At 40.6% G+C, this 16,473-nt stretch overlaps 1 protein-coding gene and 1 pseudogene across 4 annotated transcripts in view; one reads left to right on the forward strand and one right to left on the reverse strand.

Annotated features, from left to right (window-relative positions):
• The window catches only part of LOC103787041 (cytochrome c oxidase assembly protein COX16 homolog, mitochondrial), a 35,037-nt gene that overhangs the window by 9,142 nt on the left and 9,422 nt on the right, over window positions 1–16,473 (reverse strand). For 3 of the 4 annotated variants that reach the window (XM_008977827.7, XM_055097744.2, XM_063596270.1), the window contains one exon: window positions 7,217–7,288. The exons of the other annotated variant lie outside the window; for it this stretch is intronic. In XM_008977827.7, the coding sequence (XP_008976075.1) occupies window positions 7,217–7,288 (72 nt within the window). The remainder of the gene's footprint in view (window positions 1–7,216; window positions 7,289–16,473) is intronic. 4 annotated transcript variants of the gene reach the window in all.
• LOC129393831 (transcription factor NF-E4-like) lies at window positions 7,865–15,009 on the forward strand (annotated as a pseudogene).

The raw sequence follows: 16,473 nt of genomic DNA on the forward strand, positions 1-16,473 counted from the left end.
GTCTCAACAAATTCAAAAAAGTATCAATCATATCAAGTGTCTACTCTGACCAAAACAGAATAAAAATAACAATCAATAACAAGAGGAGCTTTGGAAGCTGTACAAATACATGGAAATTATACACAACGCTCCTGAATGACCAAAGAGTTAAAAAAAAAAAAGGACCAAATTTTTAAAATTTATGGAAACAAATAAAAATGGAAACATGAACATAGCTATGTTCATTTGTTTACCTTTGTCTATGACTGCCTTTTGTACTACAACAGCAAACTTGAGTAAATGCAGAAGTTCAAATTTACTATCTGGCTCTTTACAGGAAAAGCTTGCTGATCCCTGACTTAGATTTGAAGCACAAATGAATTTCACATATATAATATTGAATAAAAGAAGTCAGCACAAAAGAATATATATAATTCCACTGATATAAAATTCAAAACAAAGAAAATTAATCAAAGGTTTTGGGACGTATTCTAAAATGGTAAAACCAAGGAAGTAATTACTATAAAAAGCACAGTAGGGCCAGGTGTGGTGGCTCATGTCTGTAATCCCAGCACTTTGGGAGGCCAAGGCAGGTGGATCATGAGGTCAGGAGATCAAGACCATCTTGGCTAACACAGTGAAACCCTGTCTCTACTAAAAATACAAAAAATTAGCCGGGCATGGTAGCATGCACCTGTAGTCCCAGCTACTCGGGAGGCTGAGGCAGGAGAATCGCTTGAACCCAGGAGGCGGAAGTTGCAGTGAGCCAAGATTGCACCACTGAACTCCAGCCTGGACCACAGAGTGAGACTTTGTCTCAAAAAAACAAAAACAAAAAAGCGCAGTAGTGTTTATGCTAGGGCCAAGAGGAAGACATGGAGCGGCAGGAGGAGAGATTACGAAGCAGCACACAGAATGGGTCTGGAATGCTTAACAATTTTTACTTTTTGACACAGATGGTGGTTACTTGGGTTTTCAGTTTATGATAATTTATTAAATTGTACATGTATGTTCAATATACTCCTTGGTTTCTGTATTGTGTTTCACAACAAAACAACTTAGATAAATAAAAATAAAATAATGAATTACTATATTAATAATTGCATGTATGTAAAAGGGATAAAACACAAACCTACAATACAAGTTAACTTCCTCATATGCTTTCAACTAAGAAAACAGCAAATGACCTACTGTTGGTGGGCACGAGGAACTGACTGTATTATTGAGAGATATGTCTGTACTTTGTGTGATTTAAAAGAAATTTTTAGTGCTAATTTTGATTGTGTGAAATTTCTGCCTTACCAGCATACATTAAAATCAAACCTCTACCTAAGATGCTACTCTACTGTATAATGCTTTGATAAACTTTCTTCCTGTATCTTTATTTTCTGTACAAAATTTATCCAATAATCTAAAATTTATCCAATAATGTCAAAGTAATTTGCAAAACAAAATAATCAACCAAAAAACGCTATTACTGCAGTCTCTTGGAGTTTAAGAGATAAAGACCCACTAAAGGAAGGGTTCCAAAAGAGCTTAGAGTTGAAAGCCCATTTTTTCCCTGGAAACCCTTGACACACCTGGTAAACCCATAGGATAAGAACAAAGGTTTGAAACCAGGCAGATGGCTGCTACTGGAGGTCACAGAAACCACCACACAGGGCTATAATGACAAAAAGTAGAGATCAAAACATACAACAGTTTTGAAATTCTAGAACTGCATAAGATAGAAGTATACCACTAGGTTGAAAATTCTCTGAAAAGTAGAGCAGAATTTCCTGGAGTATCAATTTAAAGCCATGTAGGTCCATGGACATTATTTATAAATAACTATAGAGGTTCCAGATGATATTGTTTTCCTCCAGGAAAGGCTTATCCTTTTTTCTGCAATACAGACAGATTGGGGGCTAGGAATAGTGAAGAAACAGAGAGGATAGCCTAAGTCTTAATTAACTGAAGTCAAGCCAGGACCTGGCTCACTCCTGGATGATATTAAGATGGAGCAGCCCTCAATCTATCTGCATTGCAGAAAAAAGGATAAGCCTTTTATGGAAGAAAACAATACCATCTGGAACCTCTATAATTGTTTATAAATAATGTCTAGTATTTAATTTAAAAATTATGAGGCATGTTTAAAGATAGAATCATATAACTGAAAAAACAAGAGAAAAATAATAAAAGCAGATCTATAGTGATCCTTATGTTGGAGACAGGCCTTTAAAGTAACAATAATTTGTATATGTTCAAGATATCAAAGGAAAAAATAGATTAAAATATGGCATCATAGAAGATTTCTCCAGACTACTAGAATGTGTAATAAAGAATTAAATGTGCATTTTAAAACTGAAAAATATAGTAACTGAAATCACTAAATCAAGGGATGGCTTCATGTGGAGATTGAACACAGCAAAAAAGAGGTTTAGTGACTAGAAGATAACACAAGAGAAAATATACAAAATAAAGTACAAAAAAAATGAGGGGAAAACAAAACATTGAAAAATCATAATAGAAATGTTGGGCATAAAGAATATAACACACATCTGATTGGTATCCCATAAAGAAAACTCGGCAAAAGCAACAACTGACAAGATATGAACAATTTTTGGTTTTACATTTTCTGTGGTTTCATTAAAATCTTCAAAGAAATCAGAAGATAATTTGGCTTTTTGGGTCTTTTGTTTTTTTGAGACAGGGTCTCGCTCTGTCACCCAGGCTGGAGTGCAATGGCACGATCACAGCTCACTGCAGTCTCAAACTCCTGAGCTAAATCAATCCTCCCAGATCAGCCTCCGAGTAGCTGGGACTGCGGGCACGCACCACCACGCCTGGCTACTTTTTTGCATTTTTTGCAGAGATGAGGCTTCACCATATTGCCCAGGCTGGTCCTGAACTCCTGATTCAAGTGATCCACCAACCTTGGCCTCCCAAAGTGCTGGGATTAACACATGTGAACCACCATGCCTGGCCCCAGAAGATAATTTGAAAGTCAATTTTTTCTAAATCAAGTACCTAAGAGCTAAGGCGGACATTTCTTGGTGCCATTTTTCTGTTTAGCATTGATATACTATAGAAAGCACGATCCTTGGTAAAATTTAACAGTATACATAGGAAGTCAACAAACCTGGTACCAGTCCCCCTTTTGTTCACCCATAGGATATTTTAGTAGTTCTAACCTCTGAATCAGAAAAATGTCACTTTAGTCAGTTTCATAGAGCAATCAAGAGAACAATATGATAATGCATGTTCTCACTGGTATGGTATACACAAGCTAACTCAGCAGCTCTATTTTAGACTGAGTATAGTGTTGTATTTTGGGGAGATGAGTAAACTTATGATTGATTTGTAAGTACTTGCCTGCCTCATCGTGGACCTGTGAGATTCAGTCTTCATATCTGTTTTCACATTCCTGTCTCCACCATGCCCAATCTAATTTGTTTGCGTATTGTGCAGTATGCTCCATTTTGGTTATTTAACTCCTTAATCCAGTTGTATGTGTCCTTCCATATGTCATTAAAGTAACAGAGTCATTTAGCTTTCTTTTTCAGTGATGTCTGAATCATACTGGCACTGATATTATAATTGTTCTCATTTTCATTATCTAATCTTAGAAAACACGGTCACAATATTTATAATGTTAAAAATTAAACTAACACCATCTGTTACAAAGCACAACAGGCAGGCAAAGTCGAAGACTTACTGCTCGCAATTGCAATGTACTTATATTGCACACTTAAATCACATCTTTTGGTGTGATCCAACAATGTATGACCCATTATTGTGGATCCTTGGTTGTTAGAATCAGCACTCACGAGAAAAAAACAGCAACAGCCACTAGGGACAGCAGATAAACTATTCCAAATCATTTTCTAAAACTTGAAAGCTGTTGCTTCCAGCTCTTACTTTTTTAGGCTTATACTTTCCCATGAACTTTGCACATCCATTACTGAGAAGCAAGATTTTTTTTTCCTGGGATGCCAAACTTTCAGTACAAAAATCAGGACTGTCTCAAGCAAACAATGATGGTTGGTCACCCCAAATCCATATTGTGCTTTCTACATCCTTTTCCAAACTTCTCAACTGAACCCATCCTCTCTTGATCCAATTTTTTCCTTGAGACCACAGTGTCAACCCCCCTTGACCTCAGCAATTTACCCTCTTGACCACCCTAACCTCAATCTCTCAACCCATGCAACCACTATCAGCCTCAAACAATCTTATCCTTTCAATCCTGAAGAACAAAACTCAACCTCTTAACTCAACATTACCTCATCCTCTCTACCTAACTGGAACTCAACCTCACCCAAACACTGACTCTTGATCACCTGAGTTTGACTTTTCAACATCATCAACCAACCTCGGCCTCTAAATGTCATAGGCCTTGTCTTCTGATCCTTCTCACCTCAACCATGTCCTCTCATCTTCCTCCTACAGACCTTAACCATCCTCCTTCTTTTAACCTCATTCCCTTGACTTCAACTGACCTTGTCCTCACAACTTCAATCAACCTCATTCTCTTAACCTTACCTAATCTTGTTCCGTTTACTTTGACTCCATTTCCTAAACCTCATCTGGTAGCTCAACCTCCCCTGTTCTCCTTAACTGGGTGATATGGTTTGGCTGTGTCTGTACCCAAATCTTATCTTGAATTGTAGTTCCCATGTGTCATGGGAGGGACCTGGTGGGAAGTAATCAAATCATGGACGTGGTTTCCCCCATGCTAGTCTCATGATAGTAAGTTCTCACAAGATCTGACGGTTTTATAAGGGATTTCCCCCTTTGTTAGGCTCTCATTTCTCTCTCCTGCCACCATGTGAAGAAGGTCATGTTTGCTTCCCCTTCTGCCATGACTGTAAGTTTCCTGAGGCCTCCCCAGTCTTGTGAAACTGTAAGTCAATTAAACCTCTTTTCTGTATAAATTACCCAGTCTTGAGTAGGTCTTTATTAGCAGTGTGAAAACAGACTAATACACTGGGTTATTGGCACCACCATTTACCTAGTCCTCAAAACCAAAACCTTGAGACATCTTAGATTTATTCATATTTTTGTATTACATACATTAGTCATCAAATACTATCAATTTGCTGCTAAAATTATTGCTGGAACTCATTAATTTCTCTTTATCATCGTTGCAAATATTTTATTTCAGGTTCCATTATTGTTCATCTATGCTACTGCCCCAGAATCCTAACAGATCTCTTTACTTCCAACCTAAACAATATTTTCTCTTCTCTCTTGCTCCCCCAATACCCATCCACCTGTACTCCACTGCCAGAGAGTTAGTTCTAAAATGAAACACTGACCATGTGCCCAATAATCCCTCTACCTTATAGAATATAAGTCATTTCTATCATTTAGCTAATTCCTACTCATTCTTAAAGCCTAATTCAAAGGCTAATGCCTTTAGAAAACTTTCTCTGATTCTCCTTTTCCAAGTTAAAACTATACACCTCTCCTTGAACGTCTAGTAATGGCATTTTACTGGCATTGCTATATTATATGTCTGGGTACATTTTTTTAATTAGCTGTCTTCCAGCCTCAATTATAAACTTTATAAGTACTAGTTTCTGAATACTTTACTTGCAGCATCTAACAAGTATTAACACATGACCACTATTCAATTATTTTTCAAATATATACTTATTTTCTCCCTTCCAAATGTCATATACTACCATAATTTTCATCTTAAAGGGAAAAAGAAAAAAATTCCTTGATGAAGTAATTGGGATGCTAACTGAAAGCTTTTAACACAGTTAAATTGAAAGTTGTTAACTGAAAATTAAGTAAAATTGCTCATTAAATAAAATTGTTCTAATCCTTCATAGAAAGTACACATTTTTTTAAATTTAAAATTTACCCTAATACCTACTGTCCTTAAAACTAGCTGATGTTGGTTTCTCTAAAACCATAAAATTAACTGAGGAAACTGAATAGGACTTTATACTCTACTTTTCTATCAATATTACTGAGGTCTGCTAATAAAATACATATATTACTTGAGAAAAAAACTACAAATATCAGATATGTGCCATAAACAAAAGCTATGTACTTCTGAATGAAAAAACCAGAGTTCTTATGTGTCCTGAATTTCACAATTGTGTGATTACAGAGGGTGAGAATCCTAGCTCTACCCCTAAGTAGCCATGTGACCTTAGCCAACTTAGATAAGCTTTATTTTTCTTCAGTTTTTTCAAGTAAAGACCCACTATAGTTAATGTATAGACCCCCTCAGTTTCCTCACCTGTAAAATAAAGACGATAACATATAGCCCCAACTTGCAATGTTTCAACGTACGTTTCTTTTACTTTACGATCCATTTAATCAGGTATTAAATGCATTTTTTACTTATGATATTTTCAATTTACAATGAGTTTAGCAAGACATAACCCCATTATAAGTCAAGGATCATCTGTGTGTGTGTGAGTGTGTGTGTGTGTGTGTGTATGAACTAATATAGTCCTACTACAAAGTAGATACTATAAATGTAGGTGTCTTTATTTATACTGAAAAATAGTTTTCCTTTTAGTAACAGTTATTAAAGATACATATCAATATACTTTATACAATTACTGATATTAATATTAAATATAATTAAGAGAAATAAAATAAAGCAAAATTATTGACCTCTGTTTTTTAATCCCTTCTAAATTCTAAAAACAGCTACACCAGATCATATTTTGTAGGAGAATGCTAACAACATTGCAGATTTCCTAATGAAATAAGAAAGATTACTAGACTGGGCACAGTGGCTCACACCTGTAATCCCAACACTTTGGAAGGCCAAGGCGGGTGGATCATTTGAGGTCAGGAGTTCAAGACCAGCCTGGCCAACATAGCGAAACCCCATCTCTACTAAAAATACAAAAATTAGCCAGGTGGTAGTGGTGCACACCTGTAATCTCAGCTACTCGGGAGGCTGAGACAAGAGAATTGCTTGAGCCTGGGAGGCAGACGTTGCAGTGAACCAGGATAGGCCACTGCACTCCAGTCTGAGCGACAGAGTGAGACCCCGTGGCAAAAAAAAAAAAAAAAAAAAAAAGAAAGATTACGAAATTAGTTACATTTCATGATTCACTGCCATGTGATCACTAATGTTATTTTAAAGAAAAAAACAAAGATCACATCTTAGTGTTGAAAAGCAAGACAAACTCAGACTACTTAGTATACTGAGTATACAATTCTCCTAAACCAGAACATACATATAGACAGACACATGTCAAACTCTAATTATATTTCTTACTTTACTCTTCACAGCATCATATCGGATTTGAGAAAACTCACGAAGACCAAAAGAACCTCCAACAATCAGCAACTAAAACAAAGAAAGGAAACATTTAAGCAAAACAGAAGACCAGAATTCAAATTCAGCCTATCTATAGATTGCTTTTCTAAACAACAATAGAGGCACATTATACAAAAATTCTATAGATTATTTTTCCTGGTGAGTCACCATTCATCTTTTAGAGTAAATGCAGTATATACTGGCTAGGAAATCATTATAGCACATCATTACCAAATACCAAAATCGTCACCCTATACCTGTATTTGACCTTATGATTTAAATGACATCATAACAAGCATTATATTATTTGACTCTTACAATAGACCTATTTTTGTTTTTTGCTAAGAAAAAAACAAAAACAAAAACAAATTCAACAAATGAGGAAATAAAAGCACAGCCAACTAAATGACTTGTCCATTGTTAACTTAAATTTTGCCCAGGGATGTCTCTGTAATTCCATTGTTATGCGATCTTCCTTAGTAAGTAATGAAATTGAAACCTGATCAACTGATCAGACCATGTCCAAATAAGGCAGATGCCTAGCTATAACCAACCAAGCTATTTCTGTACTTCACTTTCCTGTTTTGTCTATACTCATTGCCCATATTGCAGAATGGAGCTCTCTCAACTTCTGGTTCTGAGTGCTGCCTGATTCATGAATTTTCTTTGTTCAAATAAACTCTATAACATTATTGTTTTTTTGTTTAAGGTTTTTCTTTCTTTTCGTACTATGATTACACAAGGTAAACCCAGCAGTAAAACTTGCCATTTTTTCCTTCAAGACCAGAATTCTTTTGATTTTATGATTTTTCAAAATAAGGCAATTGGAGTTCTCATTACCTTACCAAGTGATAAAGAAATCTCATGAAAAATTGCTGCAGAATATTCTGTATATCACATTGTATTCCCAGGGACAATATGGCTATACAGGTCACAGGTAAAGAAAGTCTTCAAATTCTTACTATATAGTGAAATTCTGAAACATCATCTTAAGATATACAGAATCACTTTCATTTTTTTGCTGGCACCTATTTGAGGCACAGTATTTTCAAAAGATTTAAACTTCATAATAAAGAATTGTAACCACCGAATGGGTTCACCTTGCGTGCTACCTAGACAGAGCTGATTTATCAAGACAGGGGAATTACAATGGGGAATAACAATGGGGAATTGCAGAGCCAGCTGTGTGGAAACCGGAGTTTTATTATTACTCAAATCAGTCTCCCCGAGCATTCAGGGATCAGAGTTTTTAGATAATTTGGTGGGTAGGGGCTTGGGAAGTGGGGAGTGTGCTGATTGGTCAGTTTGGAGATGGACTCATAGGGGGCAAAGTGAGCTTTCCTTGCTGTTTTCTGTCACTGGGTGGGATGGCAGAACTGGTTGAGCCCAATTACCCGTCTGGGTAATGTCAGCTGATCCATCCAGTGCAGGGTCTGCAAAATATCTCAAGAACTGATGTTAGGTTTTACAATAGGGATGTTATCCCCAGGAGCAACTTGGGAGGTTCAGACTCTTGGAGCCAGAGGCTGCATGACCCATAAACTGTAATTTCTAATCTTGTAGCTAATTTGTTGGTCCTGCAAAGGCAGACTGGTCCCCAGGCAAGAAGGGAGTCTTTTTGGGAAAGGGCTATTATCAATTTTGTTTCAGAGTCAAACCATGAACTGAATTCCTTCCCAAAGTTAGTTCGGCCTATGCCCAGGAATGAACAAGGGCAGCTTACAGGTTAGAAGCAAGATGGAGTCAGTTAGGTCTGATTTCTTTAATCGTCATAACTTCCTCAGTTATAATTTTGCAAAGGCGGTTTCAGTATTGCTACAAAAGTTCATGACCACAAGGAGAAACTCACTCACCATTACTTATTGTGTGTCACTCTTATAAAACAAGCTTAGAATGGACTTTGGATTTCAGAAGACACCTGTAGATTTCCCTGACATCTCAGAGCAGGGATGAATAGTGTAAGATTCTCCCTGGGACCTGAAAGCTTAAGGAGATGAACAACTCATCCCTTCTCAGGCCCAGTCCCAAGGCACAAGGCTACTTGTACCAGCAGTGTGCACCAGCAAGATAGCAGAAGCAGGAAGAGAGCCGGCCGGAAAATACGTACCCCTGAAGATTGAGAAAGAGGCCATCCAGGTACAACAGAGCAATTATGTCAGACTAGGACACTTCCTGTTTACAGGAGACTATAAAACCTTTGTCCCATCCTCACTTGGGGTTGATGCCATTTTAGGCCTCAGCCCACCTGCATCCAGGCGCTCATCAAAACAGCATGTTGCTCCTCACCACCTCATGTTGTCTGTTGGTGCGCTCTCAGGGTTCGAACCGATACAAGAACCTTACATCTGGTGCTGAAACCCGGGAGCGGTTCTGGTCCACGTCCCCTGTGAACCTACCCCTCCACCCCAGACAGCAGGCCACAGCAGCCAGACAAAGGAAGCTCCTCGATCTCCAGTTGCCTCTCTGTGCATGCACATTGGTCACTGATCTTGCTTACTGGTAAGTTTCCTCAGGGGCCCAGTTAACCGGGAAAATTCACACGGCCTCTCTTAGTTTCTCTGGTCCGAATATCCAGTGTTGGTCCAAGAAGGCGCCGGCGTGTGCCAGGCACTCGCTGATCATCTGGTCTTAGGGGGATGCCTCTAAGCCATTTGATCGTGTTCCAGGAACGAAAAAGGCAGCGGTGACAGTTGCTCCTTTTATCATTTCCCTCCAGGATGGTCTCCTTTTTCCCTGTTCTCCTGAGCCTACCCTCTGTTATGGGAAACTCCGGTCCTCCATTCCAAACAACAGCCCTCTAGGCTGCTTCATAAAAAACCTGCAAACCTTAGGCCTCAGGGCAAGATATTCGCTCTAAGTACCTGTCTTTTTTGCAATACAGCCTGGCCACAGTACAAATTAAATAATGGGTCCAAATGGCCTGCAAATAGAACATTCAACTTTACAATTTTAACTGACTTAAGCAATTATTGCCGACGACTGGAAAAATGGGAAGAAATTCCTTATGTCCAGGCCTTTTTGCACTCAGTTCACAACCCAACCTCTGCAATTCTTGCTTACCTGTTCAAATCCTTCCCCTCCATTCTCACCGCCCTGGTCGCCTTTCTCCTCCCGACCCTACCTCTTTTTTCTCGTTTGATCCAACTGACTGCTATCCACCCCTCCCAACCCCTACCTTTTCCTCTCAACCACCTTTTTTAACCCCCCAAGCCTCCTCGTTGTCTTCTCAGCTGCCATCTTCCCAGCTGCCATCTTCCCAGTCAGCTGTATCCACTTCTTTTCCTACACCATCCCCTCCTCGGGACAATTCTAGTATTGCCTGTACCCATTCTCCTCCCCCACTGCCCTCTCCTAAAGCTTGTAAACTCATCCCGCCACCTTACGCCCCTGCCTATCCTCCACTGCCTGTTAACCCTCCTTCCCCCTTCAAACCCTCAGAACGAACCATCTTAAACCTTCGGTTCATCTCTCAATCCACCCCCGATATTCGGCGCAAGCTTCAGAAGCTTGATGATGGCCCTCAAACCTCACAAGACCTTCTTAATTTAGCCTTCATAGTCTTTAACAATCGTGATAGGGAAAGTAAAAGGCAAAAACAGGCGGAGTTTCAAATGCTTGCCTCCGCCATCAGGGGCCCTGCAGGCCCACGGGTCCGCAGCTCCACACGGAAGCCTCCTAGCAACCTACCTCCACCTGGCACCTTTTCAAGTGCGGCAATGAAGGCCACTGGTCCAGACAATGCCCAAATCCAGGTAAGCCCACCAGGCCATGCCCCCTCTGCAGAGGACCCCACTGGAAATTGGACTGTGAGCGGCCCCTGCAAGGGCGGCCCCATCACTTCCTAAGCCGGCCAAAACCTCCTACTTTGATCTCATTGGCCTTGCCGCTGAAGATTGACGGTGCCCTGGAACGGATGCCCCGGCAACTACCATCGCTTCATCCGAGCCAAGGGTAACCCTGATGGTGGCAGGTAGGCCAGTATTTTTTTTAAAATTAATACCGGGCAAACTACTCTGCTTTACCTAATTTTTCAGGACACACCCAGTCCTCCCTTTTCTCCGTTGTGGGAATTGACAGACAAGACTCCAAACCCTGAGCCACCCCTCCACTTTTCTGCTCCCTGCACACCTTTTCCTTCAGTCACCCTTTCTTAGTTCTGCCCTCATACCAGAGACATCCTTTCAAAACTCCACACTACTCTCCACTTGCACATTCCCCATAGTACCCAACGCATCAACCCAGACCCCTCGGGGCATCTAACTTTCTTCTACTCCTCCAACCTGCCACCTTAAAACATGCAACTTTACCTTATCCCCCATCCGTAGTTAACCCCGCTGTTTAGAATATTTCCACACCTTCAGTCGCAAAACACCACACCCCCGTCCGCATTACCCTTAAAGAGTCCACCCAGTTCCTATCACAGAAGCAGTATCCCATCCCCCAAGCAGCTCTCATAGGCCTAAAGCCTATCATTTCTCGCCTCCTCACCAGTCACCTACTCCACCCAAGAAACTCTCCTTTTAACACACCAGTTCTACCTGTTTAAAAGCCAGATGGAACTTATCACTTAGTCCAGGACCTCAGGCTCATTAACCAAGCTATACTCCCAGTATGTCCAGTAGTTCCTAACCCATATACTTTACTTTCTGCAATTCCCTCCAATACCACCCATTTTCCTGTTCTAAACCTAAAGGATGCTTTTTTCCACAATTCCTTTACACCCTGATTCCCAAAACCTCTTTGCCTTTACGTGGGAAAACCCCGACACCCACCTTTCACATCAGCTCACCTGGTGCGTACTACCTCAAGGTTTCAGAGACAGCCCCCATCTTTTTGGACAGGCCCTTGCTCATGACCTCTGTACCTTATCCCTAAAATCGTCCACTCTCCTTCAATGTGTTAATGATCTGCTCCTGTGTAGCCCCTCTCAAAGAGACTGCAACGCCCATGCTATCTCTCTCTTTTAAACTTCTTGGCAGAACGGAGGTATCGGGTCTCCCCTAAGAAAGCACAAATATGAGCCCCCTTAGTCACTTATCTAGACCTGGCTCTTACCCCGTGAACCCGAGGGCTCACAACCGACCACATATCCCTCCTCCAGTCTCTCCCACCTCTGCAAACTAAGCAAGAAATTCTCTTTCCTAGGACTAGTGGGGTATTTTAGGCTCTGGGTTCCCTCCTTTGCTCTACTTGCCAAACCATTATACCAAGACACTAAAGGCCCTCTCCATGAGCCTTCAAACCCTGCACAGCCTATTACCCAACCTTTCCATCTACTCCAGAAGGCTCTCATCTCAGCCCCCATCCTCACTCTCCCAGACCTCACCAAACCTTTCTCCCTCTATACCGACGAACGTGTAGAGTTGCACTAGGTGTTCTAACCCAGTCTAAGAGACCCACCCTCCAGGTTATCGCCTACCTCTCCAAACAGCTTGAAGCCACAGTTCTCAGATGGCCTGCCTGCCTCCAAGCACTGGAGGCAGCTGCTGTCTTCATCCTTGAAAGCCTAAAACTATCTCTCCATGCCAACCTAACAGTTTATTCAACCCATAATATCAAAGACATGCTAGCTCACCACAGTGTACTAAGTCTCATCTCTGCCCCACGGCTCCTCCAACTGTATGCTCTGTTCATAGAAACCCCCCAAATCACCGTGCTAACCAGCTCTCATCTAAACCCTGCCATGCTCTTTCCTGAAGCTACAACCGCCCAAGACCCTACACACTTCTGTGTGAACACTGTTCAAACCTTTCTTACACCTTTTCCAAACCTAACAGCCCAACCCCTTCCAGATGCCTCCTTTACTTGGTTTGTAGATGGCAGCTCCTTCCTATGTCAAGGATGCCAGCATGCTGGCTATGATATAGTGTCACCCCCTCACACACACTACTGAAGCCAATCCGCTCCCCCTAGGCACCACCTCCCAAAAAGCTGAATGCACTGCTCTCACTCAAGATCTCACTCTAGTAGCCAGACAACAAATTAACATATATTCAGATTCTCATTATGCGTTCCATATAGTACACTCACACTCGTCTATGTGGAAAGAACAAGGTTTTTTAACTGCAAAAAACACTCCTGTCATAAATGGCTCTCTTACCAGCAAGCTCCTTCAAGTTGCCAGACTCCCGCAGAAAGCTGCCTTCATTCATTGCAGGGGCCACCAAACCCGGGACAATCCTATATCGGCTGGAAATGCGCTAGCAGATCAGGTAGCCAAACAAGTAGCCCTGCAACCCATGCAAGGCCAGTTTCTGTCCCTGTCCTTGTTCTCTCCTCTTTACTCCTCAGAAGAAAAGGAGGACTTCTGAGCCCAAAACCTTCAAAAGCAAGGACCATGGTATGTCAAGGAAAGGCACTTCATTCTTCCTCACTCTCAAAGCCTTCCTCATCTCCAAAGCCTCCCCAACACTTTCCATGTTGGTTACAAATTCTCTTGCAACTTCTCCGCCCTGTTCTCACTTGTCCTCACCTTTCCAGCTATGTTCAAGAAATTACCCAGTCCTGCTCTATCTGCCACTCCGTGTCACCCCAGGGCTCCCTCCGGCCACCGCCTTTTCCTACCCACCAAGCCCGGGGCCAGGTACCCAGGCAAGATTGGCAAGTAAACTTCACTCACATGCCGCCCAATAAACAGCTCCGCTATCTTCTAGTCTTGGTCTGTACCTTCTCCAGGTAAGCAGAAGTGTTCCCAACAACTTCAGAAGGTGCAAATGTCACACAAACTCTCATCATGCATATAATTCCCCATTTCGGCCTCCCAACATCCATCCAGTCCGATACAGGCCCACCTTAATCAGCCAAATTATCCAAGGTGTCTCTACATCCTTAAGAATAAAGTAGGTTCTCCACACACCCTACAGGCCTCAATCTTCAGGCAAAGTTGAAAAAATTAACTCTGTCCTTAAAGCCCAACTCACCAAGCTGGCTCTAAAAACCCAGCAGTCGTGGACAAAAAAAAAAATCTCCCTTTTGCCCTCATAAGGCTCTGTGCAACATCAAAAGCACCCTCTTTTTATAGTCCCTTTGCAATCATGTATGGCTGAACTTTTGTCTTGGGGCCTCCACCCTTACCAGACTCTGAGCCCTTCAGGAATTACCTTCCCTCCTTAATCCAGACAGGGTCTTTCATTTGTGAAGCAGCAAATGAGGCCATGCCTCTCCCTGTCCACACCGCCTTGTCCTCTCAACATAACTGTCTTGCAGGCACAGATGTGTTTCCAGACAATCCAGATGATGCTCCTGATACAACGACATGGTGGACACCAGGCCGTCTCTCAAGAATACCCAAAAAATTAAGGTTTTCTTTTTCCAAGGTGCCCACGCCACCCCTATGTCACGCCTGAAGTAGTTATTGAGAAAGTCATCCCTTTTCCCTTTTCTATAACCAAATAGACAGGAATGTAAGGTTCTCCCCGGGGCCTGAAAGCTTAAGGAGATGAAAGAAAAACTCTTCCCTTCTCAGGCCCAGTCCCAAGGCTCAAGGCTACTTGCGCCAGCAGGGTGCGCCAGCAAGATAGCAGAAGCAGGAAGAGAGCCGGCCAGAAGACACATACCCCTGAAGATCCAGAAAGAGGCCATCCAGTTACAACTTAGCAATTACGTCAGACTAGGACACTTCCTGTTTACAGGAGACTGTAAAACTTTCGTCCCGTCCTCACTTGGGGTTGACGCCATTTTAGGCCTCAGCCCGCCTGCACCCAGGCGCTCATTAAAACAGCATGTTGCTCCACACCGCCTCAGTGTTGTCCATTGGCGCGCTCTCGGGGTTCAAACCAATACAAGAACCTTACAAATAGTCAGCTGGGTCACCTCTCACCTCATACTGAAGCAATACAGCAGTGACAGCTAACTAAGAGTTATCTTCTATGCAAAGAAAACATATTTACAATACTGTCATTGCATTTATAAATGTATTCTCTAAAAACAACAACACACAAATGATTTTGTCCAATTTACACCTAACTATACGTGTTTAGTAGAATAACAATTTTAATTTTTAATATTTTACTTTCTGTTCTCCCATCATTTTCCCCTAATAAATTAAGAAATATAATTTGAGTTCAATTCATCCAATTCATTTGGTTAATTCATCTTTTTGTGCTTTTAGGTCAATTTGCTATCTTCAGTGCTGCAATGTATTACAAAGGTTTATGTTGTGGAATTTTGTTAATACCAAATGCTGTATCTCAAAGTAGCTAACTGAAAACTTCTATAGACTGGACTTCAAATATTTTTGCATCAGCCAAACTGTGGAATTTACACAACTCAGAAAAAGCAGACATACCTGACATTTTGCTGATTTAACAAAAGAAGAAAATAATATTTTCAAAAGCTTAGCCCTTCTACTAAATGACTGAAGCCATTCTTCAAGGGGGGATGAAAGGGGTAGGGAGCCCTCATTAGGGTAGTATTTTGCCTGAACTCAAAGGGTACAATTTCTATCTTATTTATGTCTTTCCCCCCAATATAACCACTGTTTCCAACTTATTGGTTGTCCTTCAAAAAATCGTCAATCCATGTATAAGCACAGACATTTTAAACATACCACACTCTCCCTTTAATACAAACGGAGACATAATATGCATCGTGCTTACCATCTTGCACACTGCATTAATATTTTATTAATAAACACACACAAAAGTGTATATAAAGCATTAGAGATAATAATTGTAACATAAACTACAATGCATTAACTACCCAGTTTAACAAATAGAATACTGCCAACACATATACCCCTTGCAAATAAAAGGGTAACCTTCCTCTCTTTACCGTTAACACAAAAGCTAGATTTTATTGCATTCACTTCTTGATTTTCTTCTTTACTTTACCATCTATATATAATAACTAAATTCTATAATTAAGCCTTTTCTGTTTTTGAATTTTATTAAAACTATTCTTTGGTGTAACTTTTTTTAGTGAGAAATTATGTATTTTAGATTAAAGTATATTGTATGCAGCTATAGTTAATTTTCTTTGCTATATGGTATTCCATTATAAAAACAGAACACAGTTTATTTACTCATTCTCTTGTTTGATAGTTGAATGATTTCTGGAATAATGTCACAGCTTCAAGGTTTTGTTGGTATTCTTAATTTCAAAATTATAAAAGTTTATGTTTTATAGTGTTTTATACCTTTTAATATTTAATCATTTAATTGGTAATACAAGTATATTTATATAAAAAGGAAGGTAGGGATCAAACTTTATTTTTT

The sequence above is a fragment of the Pan paniscus genome, chromosome 15 (assembly GCF_029289425.2).
Source record: "Pan paniscus chromosome 15, NHGRI_mPanPan1-v2.0_pri, whole genome shotgun sequence".
In the NCBI taxonomy this organism is placed as follows: domain Eukaryota; kingdom Metazoa; phylum Chordata; class Mammalia; order Primates; family Hominidae; genus Pan; species Pan paniscus.